Source organism: Myodes glareolus, chromosome 2, assembly GCF_982192425.1.
Source record: "Myodes glareolus chromosome 2, mMyoGla1.1, whole genome shotgun sequence".
Lineage (NCBI taxonomy): Eukaryota > Metazoa > Chordata > Mammalia > Rodentia > Cricetidae > Myodes > Myodes glareolus.
In genome coordinates, this window is record NC_142027.1 from 123,699,035 (window position 1) to 123,719,245 (window position 20,211).

At 43.9% G+C, this 20,211-nt stretch overlaps 1 protein-coding gene across 3 annotated transcripts; it reads right to left on the bottom strand.

The window, feature by feature from the left end:
• Positions 1-570: 570 nt before the first annotated feature.
• Denr (density regulated re-initiation and release factor) lies at positions 571-19,925 on the bottom strand. 3 transcript variants are annotated; one of them, XM_048447265.3, is made up of 8 exons: positions 19,771-19,925; positions 18,952-19,066; positions 13,379-13,398; positions 11,064-11,148; positions 6,057-6,140; positions 3,717-3,833; positions 1,008-1,147; positions 571-898 (listed from the first exon to the last, which is right to left on the bottom strand). In XM_048447265.3, exons 2-8 carry the CDS (start codon positions 19,055-19,057, stop codon positions 854-856), a joined length of 597 nt encoding a protein of 198 aa, XP_048303222.1. In that variant the 5' UTR covers positions 19,058-19,066; positions 19,771-19,925; the 3' UTR covers positions 571-853. The 3 variants fall into 3 exon arrangements, with proteins under 3 accessions (XP_048303222.1, XP_048303223.1, XP_085535341.1); XM_048447266.3 differs by lacking the exon at positions 6,057-6,140; XM_085679215.2 differs by lacking the exons at positions 11,064-11,148; positions 13,379-13,398.
• Positions 19,926-20,211: the final 286 nt, after the last annotated feature.

Below are 20,211 nucleotides of genomic sequence, written 5' to 3' on the forward strand. Positions count from 1 at the left end.
TTTTCAAATATACAGTATCCTACCACAGATAGACCAGCATTTCTTTAACAGTTCTGTATTCATGAGCTCTAACATCACCAGTAACATTATGAATCGCACCCTCATCCATGAGTTGTATACAAGACTTGTCCCTTAAGACAGTGTTGAAGGGGCTTACTGGGTCACAGTGCACATGGTTTTAAGGCTTTTAATGTACTTTAGCAAGTAATCTCCTGAATGACTTGAGCAAACCTACCCACTCTGTGTTGCTCATTTTATCAACACAGTGGACTTTGTCGTTAATGAAGGAACTAAGCCAACCAAAGACTCATTGGATTATCACCAACCAAGGACACACTTCTAGTAAGTAAGTGAAAAACAGATTCTTTTGAAAAGTCACTCAGCTTTCTCCCAGTAAGATAACCATCAGAAACACTTCCTGAAAAAAGGTTTTGGTGCCAAGAGTCTAGTTCAGTGGCAATGCTTTCCCAGCATGCACAAGGCCCTGGGTCCCATTGACAGCACCAAGAGGAAGGAAAGAGGCTACAGTATTTTTCCAAAATAAAAAGTTTAAAAAAAAAGAAAAATCAGTACCAAATAACCAAAATGTTTTATTTGACTAAATTCAGATTCATGCATAAGCATGACAGTCTCTCTCTCTCTATCAGACTTTGGCAATTAAAAAAAAACAAACAAAAAAACATAAACCAAGCAGCCTTGTACAGAACAATGAGAACGCCAAAGATGAGGAGTCTACAGTTTTACTGTAGGATACATATATACACATATATACATATGTATATATTTCTGAAAGGCCTCTCCTCTGTTGGCCGTGTCAACTGTCAGGTCAGCTCAGAAACACATGACTCCAGAATCACTTCTTCACTTCTCCAAGGTCTTCGATGCTGTCGTCATCCACCTGTAAGCCACAGAAAAAAGTTTATGAATTGTGGCAAAAATTAAGAAAGAAATAAAGTGATTTGCTTTAAAAACTTGTTTCTACAGGTGTATGCATCCTGTGCACTAACCTCTGGCCACTTTTCCTGAATGACATCAATTATGTCATCTGTGAAGTCTCCCTGAATGATGATCTCATCCTCCCCTGTTACTGAGGCACCGCAGGAGAATTTTTGAGCAAAAAATCTTTGTGCTTCTTTGAGATCAATTTCTGTTTTGGTTTGTTTTTTAGAAAAAGAAAGGGCAAGACCATAATTAGAATTATATAACAAAGATACTTCTTCATTTTGAAATTTCATCTGCATTTTAAAATCATTTAACAAGTGGTATTATTTTTTTCCAGAACAATGACTAAAACTATTATAGGCAGAGCTCTTAACATACATTTTTCAAAGTCATATAGTCTCAATATAGAAAACAGCATCCTCCACACTACTCCATCACACAGTAAGACTAAAATGGTTGGAGCGATAACACAGTTTTAATCCCAGCACTCAGAAGGCAGAGGCAGGTGGATCTGTTAGTTCAAGGCCAGCCTAGTCCACAAAATGAGTTCCAGGACAGCAAGGCAAACAGAGAGACCCTGTCTAACAAAACAGAACAAAATAAAAAGTCCAAAATGAATCCAGGAACATATTACTTCCAAGAATCACAGTTATTCATGCTTAAGTTCTATATAATAGAAATGAAGATAAGAGAATCAAGCCTCTATACCTAAGTCCTTTTTGTTTTGTTTTTTGCTTATTGAGAAGGGAGTTGCTAAGGAGCCCCACTGGCCTTGAACTTGCGTTCCTCTAGTCTTAGTTTTTGTGGTGGTTTGAGTAGGAATGGCCCCCAAAGACTCATGTGTTTGAATGCTTGGCCCACAGGGAGTTGTGCTATTAGTAGGTATGACCTTGTTGGAGGAAATGTGTCACTGCGGAGGCTGGCCTGGAGGTCTTATAGGCTCAGGCTATACCCTGTATGATACACAGTGTCTCTGGCTGCCTGTGGATCAAGATGTAGAACTCTCAGCTACCTCTCTAGCACCATGTCTGCCTGCACACTGCCATGCTCCTCATCATGACGATGAACTAAACCTCTAAAAAAGTAAGCCAGCCCCAATTAAAGGTTTCCTTTTATAAGAGCTGCTGTGGTCATGGTGTCTCTTCATAATAATAGAAACCCTAAGACATTTCACAAAGTGGCAGGATTATAGGTATGTGCCACCTTAACAGGTTAAATCTTAATATTTAAAATGCAGTTTAGTAATGTATATTTCAATCTGTACATTTTTACCACAGTGTCTACTATTCAGTCATCCTCCAGCACCTGAAGGGCTTTAAACAGAACTCTGTGCTACCACCCACCTTCCCTCGCCTCCACTGTCATTCCCAGAGATGGGGTATTTTTCAAACCTCTCTCAAAGAATTCTGGGGACACAGGAGCAGCCTTAGCCACTTTTAAGTCCTACCTAGTCCTCTTCATTCTATATAAATATATTCAACGGCAATTCCTCAAGAGCTGGCAGTGGTACATACCTGCAACCCCAGATACTTAGGAGGCAAAGCAGTAGTTTGAGAAGAGCCAAGGTTACACAGCAAGATAGCATTCTCAAAAACAAAAAGCAAGCAAACAAAACCAAGCAAAATTACCAGATAGAAAAAAAAGTGTGCTAGTGTATCCTATAGAAGACTTTTAGAAGGTAATTCTGAAGCTATAGCTAGAAATTCAAAACGTAGGGCTGAGGATCAGCTCAGTAGGAAGAGGCGTTGTCTAGCATCTGGGATGCCCTCACTTCAATCTCCAGCCATGGATCACAACAGATAGGCAGGCGGTACACTCCCATAAACCAGCACTTGGGAGGTAGAAGATGGAAGATCAGAAGCTCAAGGCCACTCTTACCTTTCATTACTAGCTGAGCCAGCTTAAGATGAAGAAGCCCTACCCAGTTTTTTCCTTTTCTTGAAGCAAAGGTTCACTATGTACCCCTGGCTGACCTAGAACTACCTATGTAAACCAGACTGGCATATGCCTTAAAAAAAAAAAAAAAAAGGCGAAGAAAAGAAAAGAAAAGGAAGAAAGAATTGTGTATTGAACATGGCACGTGTCTCTAACCTCAACATCTAGAAAATAAGGTGGGTGAACTACAAAGTAAGTTCCAGCCTAGCGTAGTCTAGATAGTATTACCTTGTAGTGTGCCTCCCCCTCCCCCCAAAAAATTCAGAACAGGGATCAGAAAGACAGATGGCTCAGTGATTAAGAGTACTGGCTGCTCTTGCAGAAGCTTTGGGTCCAATTCCCAGCACTCACATATGATGGCTCACAACTCTAGCCCCAGGAAATGTCTTCTGTGGGAACCAGGAAGACACATGGTACACAGACATACAAGCAGGCAAAACACCCAATACACATAAAATAAAATAAAGTAAAATAAAATAAAAAGTACTGGCTGCTCTTCCAGAGGTCCTGAGTTCAATTTCCAGCAACCACATGGTGGTTCACAGACACCTGTAATGGGATCTGGCTCCCTCTTCTGGCCTGCATGCATACATGCAGGCAGAATGCTGTATACATAATAAATAAATAAATCCTTAAAAAAATAAATTAAATAAATAAAAAAAGAAAGGCAAAAACCTCTTTTAGTATATTCTAGGCATAAACAAATATATGGAAGCAGGGATGCAACTTCCCCAACACCTTATAAAAACACCCAAACAGAACTTCATGATACAAATAAATAGACTTTGGTTTATACATTTTCTTTGTAAACAAAGAAACAAACTAAAACCTCAACTTACCAAATGTTGCAAGGCCACACACTCTCGTCACGTATTTCTTCTTCGCTCTGGGAATTTTGGCTATCGTGACCTTCTGTGGTACTGTCTTCTTCTTCTGTTTTATTTGACCTCTTCCCCCTTCATTAAGAAAGAGCTCACATCAATTGCTTCCTTTTCCACAATTGTAAAACATACAATACTGAGTCTTTCACTTTGTGTTCAAGTTCCTTTTCTAAATACAAAATCACGCAGGCTACTTACTCAGTAACATTTACCAATTAGTACTTAGTGCAAAGATAAGCAGGACACATTTCTGCCCTCCAGGAACTCACAATCTACTAAGATGAGTGGTGGTGGGGTGTTGAAGCAGACATGGTGGTACAGGCCTACAATGAGAGATCTTGAGTTCAGGTCCATCCTGGCCTACTTAGTAAGACTAAGTCTGAAGGGCCTGAAATGTCATCATTGACAGGCGCCGCTGCCAAGCCTGACGACCTGAATTCAATCCCCAGAACCCACACAATGCAAGGAAAGAACTGGCGCCTGCAAATTGTCCTCTGACCTCCACACACGTGTATACTACTTTCCACAAGCAACAAAAATTTTTTGTTTTTTTCAAGACAGGGTTTCTCTGTGTAAACCAGCTGACCTGGAACTCAAAGATCTACCTGCTTCTGCGTTCTGAGTGCCACCACTGCCTAGCACAATGAATGAATGAGTGAGTGACAGAAAATGTTTCCTAAAGGAAGTGACCTCTAGGGCGAGTTTAAAGAACAGAAGAGTGTTCAGAGGAAGACAAATGGCTTCAGTTCAAGAGAAAATACACCGAATTTGGGAAGCACACTTATCTTATTGAAGAATACTTATGGATATGCAGTACAAGAAGTCAGAAGTCAGTAAACTGGATCCAAGCTCATATGTGACTACACTGGACAAAGAGAAGTCACTGAAGACAGAAAGAATGAAAGAACAGATTCATGGTTACGAAGATCAGGTCAGCTAGAGTTAAGGGTGGATTTATGAAGAGTAAGATGGAAAGAGAGGCAAATGAAGTTCCTGTATTCACTCCAACAAAAACTAGTCAAAATATAACCCAAAATGTAGCATCGCTAACAGCCACCAGTTGAAGAGTAAAGTGCAGGAGGAAGAGAAAGGACAGATTTTAGGACTATTAAAGGGAGCAGAGCCCGACACAGTTCTCAGCTTCCCAGCTGAGGTTGATGGGTGCATAGGTGCAACCTCTGCCAAAATGCAGGAAATGAAAGATAAGATTCAGGACACAGTCAATTTAACTTTGGAAGTGCTTCATTTGTGGTATCTGTGGGGACCATGCACATTTTCAGCCTGCCATGGGCCAGGCATAGATGAACAGATTTAGGAATTACAGATATATAATAGTGTGTAGCAGAGATACAATAGAAACATCCTGGGAGAATGAACAGAAAGTAGGAAGACCTGGGACAGAGCCTGGGAAGTTACTTCGAAGGGACACCAGAAAGAAGGGTCTATACAATCAGGAAAATCAAGGAAATTCACACTTCGGAAAGGTTCAGGTGTTCTTTTTTTCTTTTGGTTTTTCAAGACAGGGTTTATTCTTTGTAGCCCTGGCTATCCTGGAACTGACTCTGTAGACCTCTGGCCTCAAACTCAGGCCTGCCTCTGCCTCCTGAGTGTCACCACCGCCCAACTTTCACATGTTCTTTCTACTTAGTAGATAACCAAAACTGGTGACTTTTATTAGAACAGTTTCAGTAAAGTTAAAGTCAGGTTAAGACAGGCTGGAGTGAGCAGTGAGTAACAGATGTGAGGGTGGGAGGTGAGTCCACTTTAGTAAAGGCATCTGGATAAAAACTGGTGAGAAAAGTAAGGAAAAGATAGCAACAGACTCTTAGCAGAGACCTCTCTTAAGTAGCATGTGTAAGGCCTTGGGTTCAATGCCCAGCACTGGGGGAAAACGGTAGTGGGGGTCGGGATCATGGCAAAGATATTTAAAGCTGGGGCTGAAAAAATGGCTCAGCAATTAAGCACACTTGCAGTCTTTAAAGACCTTTTGAGACAGGGTCTCTCTACGTACACTGGCTATCCTGAACTCACAGAGATCCATCTGCCTCTGCCTCCCAAGCACTGGGAATAAAGGTGCTCACCACCATAACCAGCTGGATTTGGCTTTTTGAGACAAGATCCTCATTATGTACTCCAGACTGGCCTTGAATTCCCAGCAGTTCTCTGGCTTTAATCTCTCAATACTAAGATTATAAACACGCGTGAGCATACCTAGCTTACATTAAGCTCCATCACTCCAGTTATCCTCTACAGGAGGGAAGGTATGTCTATATAAATCAAATGTTGATTAGGTCTTACCTCTCTTTTGTTTTTTCTTCTCCTCCTCTTCCCCTACTGTCCCTTGACCTTCACTAATTCCAGCTTCTTGTTTGGGTGAATTTTCTGAATAGAAAAATAAAATGCAAGAGCATGAACAGCATTTTATATTAATATTGTAAAGAGAAATCATCTGCTGAGGATGTGGCTCAGGCTAAAGAGTGTTACCTGAGTGCACAAAGCCCTGGGTTGTTTCCACTTTAATTCCAGCACTGAGGTAAAGGCAGGGGATCAGAAGTGGAAGGTCAGGATTTTTTGACTTTGCAGAGGGTTTCTTTCTCTGTGTGTCTACTGATGTGTTTCCTCACCCCCAATAAACACTGTTCTTCTACTGCTGATTGTCTGAGGTGCTTGAGATTTCTCTGCTGTTACCAGATTTTTCCTATCTTTTAATTATTTAACTGACAGAAAGAAACCTGATCAAAACCCCTAGACTATCCTTTGAGGGAGGGGGGCTTGTCTCATTTTTCTTTTGAGAACCACTGACAGTGGTACTTCTTACTGGTAAGACACTGCCAATAGGTCTGCTACAGTATTTTAATGTTTCTGGTACACAGTCCAGCCAGCTACAAAACTATGCCTTGTCTTATTAAATAAAACTTATGTTGCCAGGCAGTGGTGGCGCACACCTTTAATCCCAGCATTCAGGAAGTAGAAGCAGGAGGATCTCTGTGTGTTCAACACCAGCCAAGTCTACAAAGTGAATTCTTTTTTTTCCTTTTTTTACAAAATGAATTCTAAGACAGCTACACAGAGAAACCCTGCCTCAAAAAACAAAACAAAAAACCAAACTTAAGTTAACCACAATGCCAAAACCTCTTACTCATTAACCTTGTGTCTTAATGTTCCCTGTGAAGTATAAGAAAAGAAACTCAAAGACTGACTTATAAGCTTAAACTGGTTTTTGTTTGTTTTGCCTTTTGGAGGCAGGGCTTCTCGGGATCCACTTGCTTCTGCCTCCAGAAAGCTAGGATTACAGGTGTCACCACCATGCTCAGTTTACTCCTTTTGTAACCATTTGTTTGTTTATTATTTTCCAAGGCAGGGTTTCTCTGTGTAGTCCTGGCTGTCCTAGAACTCACTCTGTAGGCCAGGCTGGCCTCGAAACTCATAGAGATGGGATTAAAGGCCTGCATCACCACCACCTAGCTTTTATTTTTATTTACTTACTTTTTTACTCCTTGAACTCTTAACCCTGATATAAGGCCTCCTTGTCAGTGCACATCTACATCAGTAGAGAATGGTGGCAGAGAACTCAGCAGTCTCATCAACACCTATAACAGAGCCTTTCAAGGGCTCCTTACATGGTTTTATCTGTTCTCTTCCTTTATTGAGGGTAAAACTTCCCCAGCTATTTCTCCAATTACACTCTCAGTGGGAATTATAATACTAACAGCCTCACATTTTGTTACAGATGCTACCTGATTAATATGCCAAGCTTCAAAGATACACACCATCAACAAATGGCTCTTAGGCTCTAGATCACTGCCACTGGTTAAGTTTTGTGGCTCCTTAGACAGACTTCCCTATGAGGAACTCTGACTGCTGCCCACACCGTCCTCCCTGAGTCCCCTAAGAGTAGTTAGGTGACCTTTGAGAGGAAGGGATGGGAAATTAGGAGTTAGGCAGACTCATGGTAGACAGACAGATAAAGAAGAGAGGCCATGGCTGGGTAATAAAGGTGGCTAATTCCTAAGATGGACAGCTTCCTCCTCACCCTCTACACTTGAGACAAAAGCCCAGAAGCTTAAAACAAAGGCTTTGTAGGCCCTGGTCTCCCACCAGCAGGCCTCTGCGGATGGAACTGCTCAAGATGAATCATACAACAGTTCTGGGCCAACCAACCATCCATGCTTTCTTCAAATTGACTAACCCTAAATTAGGGGAAGAAAATTCTTCAAAGGCTTTAAAACCGAGAAGAGTTCCCCTCTGCTTTGCTGAGGTCTTTTCCTTTCCCTGTGTGTCTATTCCATTTGTATGTTTCCTCACCGCCTCCCCAACCCCTTTCTTCAACTGTTTAAAACAAAGAGGTAGGGTGGGGGTTCAAGGTCATCCTCAGCACAGTGTTTGAGACCAGCCTGGGCCACATGAGATCTGTCTCAAACAAAACAACCAGGGCTGCTGAGATGACTCAATGGAATGGGTAAGGCATTGCTCCAGAGCTTAACCACCTGAATTTGAGGAACGGTGGCGAGCACAACTCCCACAAGTTGTTCTCTGAAACACACACAATTTCGCAGGTAAATAAAGCAACCTATATTAGCTGAATATAGTATCTATAAAGCAAAAACTATACTGCACTCTAATGAAATCGAACTCTAAATGTACTACAGTAAGTCTGTAGTCTGGCTATGTATCCTCCAAAGGCTCAGGAGTTAAAGACTTAGTCCCTAAGAAGGTGTCACTGTTTTAAGGGGTAGGGCACAGGAGGAGGGTTTAAAGTGAGGAGTGCCATGGTCTAGAAGGAGACAGTCATTAGAGGTTTCAATTTGGAGACAATTTTTCACTTCCCAGTCAGTATAGGCCTAGAGCAAGAGAGTCACAGTGATAGACTAAGATCTGTTTTGTTTTGAGACAGGCTTTCTCTGTGTAGTCCTGGCTGTCCTGGACCAGTCTGGCTTTGAACTCACAGAGATCCATCTGCCTCTGCCTTCTGAGTGCCAGGATTAAAAGCATATAATACCACTGCTCAGTGGACTAAAAAAAGAACTATGGGCCAAATTAACCTTTCTAAGTTTATTATTTTAGGTATCTGCTATTCTTCCTTTCTTTCTTTCTATCCATCCATCCATCCATCCATCCAATTTATTAATGCTTCAAACACAGAGATCCATTTGCCTCCAAGTGCTAGAATTAAAGGTGAGGGCCACTTCACCTGGTTGAGGATCCCCACCTCACCCCCAGACAGGGTTTCTCTGTGTATAGCTCTGGCTGTACTGGAACTCACTCTGTAGACCAGGCTGGCCTCGAACTCACAGAGACCCATCTGCCTCTGCCTCCCGGAGTGCTGGGATTAAAGGTGTGAGCAACCACCCCGGCAAGGATTTTGTTTTTTAAAACAGCACTTTGGTAAGAGGATCAGGACAGCCTGGGCTACCTAGTGAAACCCTATCTCATAACAAAACAGGGGCTAGAAAGATGGCTCAGATTAAGAGCATTTGCCGCTCTTGCAAAGTAACTAAGCTTGGTTCCCAACACCCACATCAGGTGGCTCCTAACTGTTAATTTCAGCTCCAAGGGGATATGACACCTCTGGCCTCCTCAGACACCTGCACACAAGTGTACATACACCTAATTTAAAAATAATAATAGCTAAAAAAAACAAAAGGGGAAGTGTGTAACGGTGCAAACCTTTAATCCCAACACTCAGAGGCAGGTGGATCTCTGAGTTGAGTTCCAGGACAGCCAGAGCTACATGCTGAGACCTTGTCTCAAAAACCAAAATCAAAACCAAAACACACACCCCACAAGCCCCTCCCTCAGCAAAGCATCACTATGTCCAGCTCACAAACTGTGACTTTTTATCATGTGAAAGGGAAGCAAAACACTCAGATCAAGAAAATTTCTTATGGGGCTGGAGAGATGGTTTAGCAGGCAAGGGCACTTGCTACTCTTGCAGAGGACCTGGGTTCAAATTCCCAGCATCCACGTGGCAGCTCACAACGATCTGTAACTCCAGCTACAGGGAATCCTACACTCTCTTCCTGCCTCCACCAGACATGCATGTGGTGCACAGACATACATGCAGGCAAAACACCCATACATATAAAGTAAAAATAAATAGAATTTGAAACAAAAAAAGATAAAAGGAAAAAAAGAAACTTTATGTAAATCTGGTTTGTTTGTTTGTTTCTGAAATTTACCAAGTTCTGGTCAGCCAGAGTTAAATGGTGTGATTGTCTCAAAAACTAAACAAAAAGATCCTGTATCTTTAGGACAAAAAGCAAAGTAAAACACAAAGAACCTCTTATTAACATGACAGCCGGGAAAGGCTCAGGCATCTGCATCAGTCTACTGAGAGCCCCCCTTCCCCCAGCAGCATCTTCCTACTCCTTGGAGGAAACTGCCCTGCACAATTGTCCTTACTTTTACTCATCAGACAAGAAGGCACTCACAGAACCAGTCAACCCTACTTACTTCATGAAATGAGACACGCTTCTCCTGCTTCCCTCTCAAGTCAATTGTGTCTAGGCAGGTCATGCTCAGGGCCAAAATGGAGGCGCTAATTCCAAGGCCAGCCTTTAAGTGTTCTTTCCCAACAAAGAGTGACTAAGTAGTTACTATCTCCAAAGACAAGAGTACTGCCTCATGTAAATAATATAAAAATGGAGCAGCAAAGAGAGGGACACATGGGATGTACTGGGATGGAATAGGCCTGTTTCAAGCCATCTTTTCCTTGTTCCCGCTACTGCCTTGACTCCTTGTCTGTGAGACCCCAGCACCACCAATCCCACTCTTTGAGTCCTAGATGCCCCTCTTCCTCACACCTCACATCCACCATTCTGTTCTACACAGCTCATCCTCTAAGCAGCTCTCACCACCCTCCGCCCACTGTTGCCATTCTCAACCAAGTTGCTGTCATTATCCTTGAGACAAGATCTCACTAAATTACCCTGGCTAATCTTCAACTCTCTCTTGCCTCTGAACTTAAATAATTTTAAAGTTAACCAAGTTGGGTGAAAGGACTTTCCTATCGTGTTCTATTAGGACTAGGAATTGATCCAGGGCCCCGCACATGCTAAGCAAGCACCCTACCATTGAGCTACACCCACAACTCTAAGAGACAGAGTCTCCTATGCTGCCCAGGCTGGCCTTGACATCACTACCCAATCTCAGACCGCCACACAACCAGGACAGTAGGCCTTCGTCACTACGTTTAGTTTAGGTCCAGCTAAACTTTCCTGTTTAAAATACCACATGTGTATTTGTTTCGTAAATACAATATTAATAAAATAAAAACCTATGTTCAAAAAAGGAAAAAGTCCATACCTACAGTCAGTTTTGCAAATTCATTTGGAAAATTTTTCTCTAGCCATTGTCTACATTTAGCAACATCAGGCATATATTCACAGTACTAGAAGGGAAGGAAAAGAACAAATTGAGTGAGAAATCATGCATTTCAAACAATTAAAACATCCCCATATACTTGATAGATAAAGAATGATAAACTACACACACATACACTCACACACACTTTCTATCTCACTATGTAATCAGGGAAATCTCTTAAATCTAAATCAGAGTACTAGAATTACAGGTCACCACGCTCAGTCTCGCCTGATCATCCACAGGAAATCTGTAATTAAGGTAGGAAATGTCCCTTAAAAAATGAAAACTCACCAGGCATTATGGTACATGGCTTTAACCCCAGCACTGGGGAAACAGAGGCAGGTGGATCTCTGTGAGACCAGCCTGGACAGCTAGGACTATACAGAGAAACCTGGGGGAAGGGGGAATGAAAACTCAGATCAGGACCTCCTCAGTGCAGCTGTTTATTTCTCCATAAAGCAAAAGGGTCATTAGAAAGAGTGTAACAGCCAGGCGGTGGTGGCACACACCTTTAATCCCAGAACTCGGGAGGCAGAGGCAGGCAGATCTCTGAGTTCAAGACCAGCCTGTTCTACAAAGTGAGTTCCAGGACAGGCTCCAAAGCTACACAGAGAAACAATGTCTCAAAAAACCAAACCAAACCAAAAATAAAGAGGGTAACAACCAGGCACAGAGGAACATGGCTGTAAAAATCCCAGCACTCACTCACTGCTGGGTGAGGCTCAGCAGACTCAGACCAGAGACTGAGGTCAAGGTCACAAACAGGGAGAGACTACCTAGTCTGAGAAAAATGAGGGAGGGAGTCACAAACAAAAATATGCTTTTTTTTTTTTTTAAAGACTGTCTTGGAACTAGTTCTTGTAGACCAGGCTGGTCTAGAACTCAGAGATCTGCTTGCCTCTGCCTCCCAGAGTGCTGGGACTAAAGGTGTGCACCACCACCCACTCGGTCAAAAACATTTCTTGCTTTGGCCACAAAGGGTCTTTATTAATAGCTTGATTGAAGAAAAGTCTCATACACAATTTCTACTCCTCATTCTTCCTCTGCTCAGGCATGTAAGTCTTGGCTTTCAGGTTACTTTTGCTTCCACCATCGGACTACTCATAAATTTCATACAAAAGTCTAAAACATACAGCCAAGCACAAAAAAGATGTACACGTGGGGCTGGCGAGATGGTGGGGCTGGAGACATGTGCATCAGTTATGAGTGTTTATTGCTCTTGCAGAGGACCCAGATTCAGGTCCAAGCATACACATGTTGGCTCACAACCACCTGCAACTGCAGTACCAGGGGAGCCAATCCTTTGCTGACGGGAGGGCACTGTATGTACATGGAGCACACAACTCAAGTAGGCACGTAAGTAAAAACACATAATAAACATTTTCAAGAAAAAAAGGCATTTATAATCACAGCTATCCAGGAGGATAAGGAAGCACAACTGAATTCAAGGCTAATCTGTGGTAAGACCCTACATTCATTCATTCACTTTTTTTTTCCCCAGACAGGGTTTCTCTGTGTACTCTTTGTTATCCTGGAAATCGATTTGTAGACAGGCTAGCCTTGAACTCAGAGATCCATCTGTCTCTGCCTTCTGGAACTAAAGGCGTGCATAACCATTGTCTGGCTCATTTTTGGTTTTTTGAACAGGGTTTCTCTGTGTAGCCCTGGCTGTCCTGGAAATCACGCTGTAGACCAAGCTGGTCTCAAACTCAGTTCTGCCTGCATTTGCCTTCTAAATGCTGGGATTAAAGGCGTGGGCCACCGCAACACCTCGCTAAAACCCTACTTAAAAAAAAAAAAAAAAGACCAGTAAGGTAAGAGAGTACATGCACAATTCAAATGTCTAATTTCTAAGATAAAAAAGAAAAAAGTATTCTGATATTCTGATCCAGGGCCAACAAGATGGTTTGGTGAGTCCATGTGCTGTCACCAAGCCTGAACTTCAATTCGATTCTAGGAACCCACGCGGTAGGAGAGAACTGACCCCTGCTCCCCTGCAAGTTGTCCTCTGGCCCCCACAAGTGTACCATGGAACATACTACTGCGCACACGCGCGTGCACACACACACACACACACACACACACATACACATTTAAAAAACTAAGTATTCTGATCCAAAGTTCTCTATAAAAGGTTGAAATACTACCAGCTGATAGGAAACAAAATATAGAAGTTCTCAGATTAACTCTAAAATCAAGAGTGATCTCATATGCAGAAAGAACAACAAAAAAAAATCTTAACAAGTAAGACTTACCTCTGTTGGTAATGAACAAACTAGAGAAATGGAAAGAAAAAAAGATGTGAAATGTTAAAACCATGACAGCACAGTAGCCTTATACTTTCTATCTGACAGAATACTTTCCCTTACGTGTCATCACTACTACTTTTCAATCGAATATTCTACTTGAGAGTTTTCCCTCTCTTAACACCCCAAGAATACTAAGTAACCACCGGGAAGCACATACTGGCTTCAAACTTCATGGTTTTGCTGCCTCAGCCTCTTGGGTGCTGAGGTTAGTCATGTCCCAGCTTGTCTGCCTTCACACATTCCTGTGGCACTCAGTTTCAAATCCTACTTTGCAGAGATTTCTGAGGTCAAAGGTGCATGATTACTTCGGATGACAGTACTCTGACATTTTGATCTAAAGGCAATTGTCAGTTGATATAACAGCAAAACTTTCATATTTTGTAACTCATCTGTAAAGTGTCTTTCTTGAGATTCCTCAAGACAATTATATCTTAATCATTCTTTGAGTGAAACACAATGTGGCATAGAACAGAGCCTAAAACATGTTTTCTAAATAAATTCAAGCTGTTCTCTGAATCCCTGCTAAGTCTATGGCCGAGAGATGAGCCCAGTCCTCTTAAGTTCAGGGGCTAGAGAGGTGGCTCAGCAGTTTAGCAAACCTGCTGCTCTTGTAAAGACGGCAATTTAGCTCTGAGCACCTACATCAGTGGTTCACAACCATTTGTAACTTTAGCTCCAGATTTGACTCTCTTCTGGCATTTGTGGGCACCCACAATGTGGCATAAACATACACAGGTTCATAAATAAAAATAGAGAGACAAAGAGACAGACAGAGACAGGGTCACACAACTACTGCCCAGGCTAGGCTGGAACTCCTGGATTCACAGGATCCTGTCTCAAAGCCCCAAGCAGTTGGGACTATAGGTATATAACACTGTATCTCACTATGCTATTCTAAACCAGTGGGTCTCAACTATGGGTCATGACCCTAAATGGGTCAACTAAGACCATTGGAAAACAAAACCACTGATCCAAACCCTCTTTAACTTTTGCTAAATCATAGGCTGGTCACTATGCTTGCTTCCTCCAACTTTTAGTCCTGTGCCACATGCATTCTCACATAGCTTCTTTGCTCAAAACCTTCAGTGACTTACAAGCAGTTACAACACAAGGCCCCAAAATCTGGTTCAGACCCAAATGTCTTTCAATTTTCTGCTTCTACTTTCAAAATCCGCATTAACAAGCACACTGCAATACCTGTAAATTTACATTCCCCTCATTTCTTACCTCTTTTCCTGCTCTTTGGCCTGGCATAGCTGCCTGCAACACTACCTGCCTTTCAAATACCAACTGTGCTTGCCTCTATGCGGTCTCCCCCAGTTCTACAACTGGGAGAACTTCTCCCTTTCCACACCACTGTGACTGTTCCCCAAGTGTACTTCTTCTCTCTGCTACTAATACACCTGTGTACATCCCTCCCCATCCACACTCACCAATGACTACCCAGTCTGAGTTACATATAGAGAACAGGCAGAGCCTTGCTGTCTTACAGCCCCCCACAGCTTTGCCCAGCACCTTATCCAGAAGCACTTTGTCAGTCGCTACACTTTCTTGCCAAGCCCTCATCATAACACGCTAGGGTTGGACTCTAAAGGCACCTTTTGGTAGCCTCTGCCTTACACATCTGGTTTACTAAGCCTGAGGCAACAGAAAACACGACTTATCTTTGACTCACACAAGCAACCAACAAAAAAGTTGTTTCACAGAAAACCATCGTGATAGCTATCCCCGAGGGCTTAACACTGGGCACATTTCCTTGTGAACGTTCTTTCTTCCCTCTTCACAAAGACCCCCCCACCTCCTAATTTATAGTTGTTTAGTATTATTAAGCTGAGTATTTTCTATTCCCTAAGTGAGTCTCTCCTACCATGTGGATTTCAAGGATTGAACTCAGGCCATCAGGCTTGGTAGCAAGCTCCTTTACAACTGAGTTCATCGACTCCCAAGTGATTCTGATACATGTAGATCTTAAACTCCTTGGGGCTTAGAAGCACCTCTTCCCTAGTTATTTGCAGTGCCCAGTTCAAAAGCAAGGAGGGAACTGAAGAAAGTTAACTGTTCTCAGAACAGAATGATCTGGCAGGTAGACACTTGCCGTAGTTCAGTCTAAGCCCGATTCCATCACTGGATAGAGGGAGAATCTCAAAAGCTGTCCTCTGATCTGAGCTCTACTCTCACGCATACACAAAATAATAAAATTAAAAACGAAAACAAAAGATTAGTAACTGTTTACCAATGGGAAAGACTGAATAGTGTCACCCTTTCAAAAGCCACCTCAGAAGTGACATATATGGGGGTCGAGGATTGTAGATTAATTTATTGCTTCTCTAACTCAATCCCTAAGATCCCCATAAAACGGGCATGGCGGTACACAGCCGAAACTAGCACTCCGTAGGCAGAACAGGATGATCATCTTCGTCTACATAGTAAGTTCAAAGACAGCCTGGGATATAGGCAACCCGGTTTTGTTTTGTTTTAGACCTAGTAGGGAGTAATGGTTCACACCTTTAGTCCCAGCAGTTGGGAAGCAGAGGCCAGCCTACTGTACATTGTTCATTCTTGGCCAGACGAGTTTACGTAGTAAATCCTGTCTCAAACAACAACAAAAACAACAGAACACCTTTTTTTGCTTATTTTGAATTTTTTGTTGTTGTTTCAAGACAGGGCTTCTCTGTGTAGCCCTGGCTGTCCTCAAACTCAGAAATCCTTCTGTTTCTGCCTCCCCAGTGCTGGGATCAAAGGCATGTACCACCACTGCCTGGCTAACACACTTTTTTTAAAGTTGATACAAATAGGCTTGAAAGGTAGTATCATGGTGAAAGGCACATACACCAACCTAAGGATACCACCCACACAGACACAAACATAGACACATAAATAAAAATAAAACCCACAGGCTAGAGAGATGGCTCAGTGGTTAAGGTTAAGAAAACTGACTCTTCTTCCAGGGCAGGGTTTCTAGTCCCAGAACTGATTATGATGGGCTCACAACCATCCATAACCCCAAAGGATCCAATGCCCTCTCCTGGCCTCTGTGGGCACCAGAAACGCAAGTGCATAGACATACATGTAGACAAAACTCCCTAATTTTTTTTTCTTTTTTTAGTTTTCCGAGACAGGGTTTCTCTGTAGTTTTGGAGCCTGTCCTGGAACTAGCTCTTGTTGACCAGGCTGGCCTCGAACTCACAGAGATTTGCCTGCCTCTGCCTCCCAAGTGCTGGGATTAAAGGCGTGTACTGAGGTAGAAGCAAACTCACACTGGTTTGCAGACCAGATTCAAGACATTTACTGCCACTGGGGACTACAACAGTCACACTAATCTGGGTAAGTGCTCCAAGGAAGTAGTCACTGCCATTCAAGGAGCCAAGCTTTCCAAGACCCCTGTGGGAGAGGTTACAGAGGGCACAAGAACTGCACACATCACACAAAGTGACAGGCTGCTGTAGCTTTGTACTGGCTAACATATCTCCACTGGCAGACATTGGCACCGTTGGCTCCTGGGTCCAAGAAGCTGGTACCACTGGCCAGTACTGATGAAGACCACTGCACTTCAGTCAGGGACAGCATGGCCACCTGGGCAACTTCACCAAGGCCACCTCTGATACCCTCTCCAAGACCTACAGCTACCTGACCTCTGGAAAGAGACTTTGTCCATTAAAATCTTCTTATCAGGAACTTACAGACTATCTTGTGAGAACTCAGACCAGAACCTTCATGCACATGACCCAAGATTCAACCACGGCTGCCATATAGCTTCTCTACAAAAAGTCAATTAAGCCTATTTAAAAAATAATAATAATAAAGAGAAAAAGAACGAAAGGCTGGGGGTTGGAGAGATAGTTCAGTGGTTAAGAGAGCTTACTGCTCCTACAGAAGACCCAGATTTGATACCCAGCACCCACTTGGTTGCTCAGAACTACCTGTAACTCTAGTTCCAAGATATCCAATGCCCTCTTCTGACCTCCATGGGCTCCTGCATACATGTGGTGCACATACATACACTCAGGCACATACACAAACCCATTTAAAACAAAGAAGCAGTTATGCATGGTGGCATATACCTTTAATCCCAGCACTCTGAGCAGAGGCAGGAAGACCTCTAAGTTTCAGGCTAGCCAAGGCTACCAAGTGAGACTGCCCCAGAAATAAACAAATAACATGAAGAACAAGTGAATGAAGACTGGAGAAAAACGGGGCTCAGGCTTTCCTTGGTGATGAGGGGGGCAAACAACATAAAACAAAACCTGTTTCTTCCTCAACTCCAACTTTGTTTTATTAAAAAGTCTAGGCAAAGCTGGGCATGATAGTACGCACCTTTAATCCCAGCACTAGGAAATGAGAGGCAGGCAGATCTCTGAGTTTAAGGCCAGTCTGGTTTACAGAGTGAGTTCCAGGCCAGTCAGGGCCACACAGAAAAACCCTGTCTCTAAACAAAGTCTAAAGCTGTGGAGATGCCTTAACCTTATCCAATAAAGTACTTGCGAAATAAGTCTAAAGGCCGAGTCAGGATCCCCAGCAACCCCAGCATCCATGTAAAAGCCAGCACAAGCAGAGAACTACAGTCCCAATACTGGGGAGGCAGAGGATCCCTAAGTGCTTGTTGCCACCCAGTCTAGCTCATGAGCGCCAGATTCACCGAGACCCTTTTCAAAGAAACATGGTGAACTGTGATTGAGGAAGTCACCCACTGACCTCTGACATCACACACCCACATCTACATCCCCCAAAAATGTAATTATCCAAACCAGACTTTCCCAAGACTGTCCTACCACACACTCTGACCTCACCTCCTCTACTCTTTAACCAACACCCTCCCTGTACTATTATAATTCAAAGTTGCTGCTTAAGAAGTTCACGTGTAAAGGCATCTGATGCCAAGCCGGCGGACCCGAGTTCAATCCCCAGGACTATTATAATCCAAAGTAGACGGAAGGTTCACAAATGGTCCTCGACATCCACACATGGGTCACAACACAGATGCACACATACAAATGAAATTTAAAAAAAAAGAAAAAAAAAAGCTCAAGAGTCAGTCAGCCATCAAGCTTCCCCCCGCCCCTTCTCAGCCCAGTACTGGGACTGAACCCAGAGGCTGTGAACTCTGGACCAGTGCTCTACTGCTAAGCAACATCTCCAGGTCCTGCCTTTTCTTCTCGACAGTTTGATCCCTTTAGGATGCCCTTTCTCGCCTCTTCCATACTTCCCATCCTTTAAGACTCCATATCATCCTAAAAACTCTCCATAATAAAGCATATACATCCAACATCTGGCTGGGATACTCCACTGCACATCTCGATTCCAACTGACTGTCACTCCTCCAGGCCAGGAAGCAAGACCCAAATGACACAGGAAAAGGAGGAGTATCTGTTAACCTATGTGTCCTCCCCAGGCTCCCTCCTCAATTAAGAATCGTCAGACCACAAAGACAGATGCAGGAGTTGACAAGACCAAATGTGAAACTATGAACATTAAGCATAAAAACGGTGAGCAAGAGCCATTTCTTCCCTTCTAACACTTGCCTCCACAATAAAGGACTCGAAGAGGGTAATCCGAATCTAACTTGGCACTGTTCCTCGTATCGCCTTTGCAATCAGCCCCACTGGATTCAGAAATGTCAGTAGCCATCTCACAAACCTGTAAGCAAAATAACACAACTTCACTATTTTGGAGCTGGACCCCCGAAAAGCAGCATTTGGGTGCAGTCTTGGCTTTCACTATGTATCCCTGCCCACGGAAGCTGTTTCGATTCTATTAAAAAGGTCACAAGTTTCATTGGAGTTACAAAGTATGATCAGCTGTAGGCTTATCTACCTGCTCCACGGATCTATAGGGAGGGAAGCAAGAATAATTGGGCCATGAAGGCTGAGGGTTGGGGCGAGGGCAAAGGGGACACCAGAGGAAAAGAGGAAGCAGCTGGGGAAATAGATGGGGTGGGTGACTTCAACAGGGCCGGGGCAGGTCTGAGGGTCAAATCGGAGGGATGCAAACTGCAGGAAAGGCTCCAGAGCATATCTGCACGAGGAGGGCGAGTCACTCGAGGTGACCAGAATGCAAGGTGCGACGACAGTAAAATACCAAAGGAGAGAGACCGAGCCAGGGACGAGGATGGGAGTGCCACGGCCTGGAGAGACAAAACTAGGGGAGAAAGACCAGGAAAAGGGCAGGCAGCCCTCAGGAGGGCGGACGCTAAGGGGAGAGCCCGGGGACGCCACAAGAGGCCCCCATGTGGGCGGGCGTGGAGACGCTCGGCCCGGCCCCCTTCCTCCAGGCAGCGCCGCGGCTGCCCCCACACGCTCGACCAGCTCCTCGGAAGCCGCAGAGACGCGAGCGCTCGTTACCCAGCCGGTCGCACAGCCCCCGCCGCCTCCGCTCCCGCCAGCTGAAGCGACACATGCAAGTCCTCTTGCCCGGCCACAGCAGTCCCAAAGCCGTCTGGAGACACGCTCGCGCGAGACAATAGGCCTTTATCGCGAGATCCCGGCAGCCGCTAGGCGGATGTCGCGAGAAGCCTGACGGCCGCGGGTGGGCGGGACGAAGAGGGAGGCACATGCGCTCTGAGCTGTACTGAAGGGAAGGGGAATCGAGTGGTGTGGAGGCAGACGGCCAATAGGAGGCGCTCGCTACCTATGGCGAGGATGGGCCAGCGCCTGGAGATTCCTGCGCAGTGGGGCGTGGACTGGACTGGAGGAGGGGCTCTTGAGTCACAGGTGACTCACTCTGAATGAAGTGGGCAGCCTAGCCCCAGTGTCTGGGCTGCATCCTAGCGTCCCAACTAACCC

What these genes read in the sequence shown, in the direction of transcription:
- Denr (XM_048447265.3), bottom strand. Translation starts at nt 19,057, where the DNA reads ATGGCTACTGACATTTCTGAATCCAGTGGGGCTGATTGCAAAGGCGAT. An exon ending in GAAGAAAAAACAAAAGAGAG is followed by an intron (nt 3,834 to 6,056) that starts GTAAGACCTAAT and finishes TTCTTAATGAAG; the next exon opens with GGGGAAGAGGTCAAATAAAA. An exon ending in TTCAGGAAAAGTGGCCAGAG is followed by an intron (nt 899 to 1,007) that starts GTTAGTGCACAG and finishes TGTGGCTTACAG; the next exon opens with GTGGATGACGACAGCATCGA.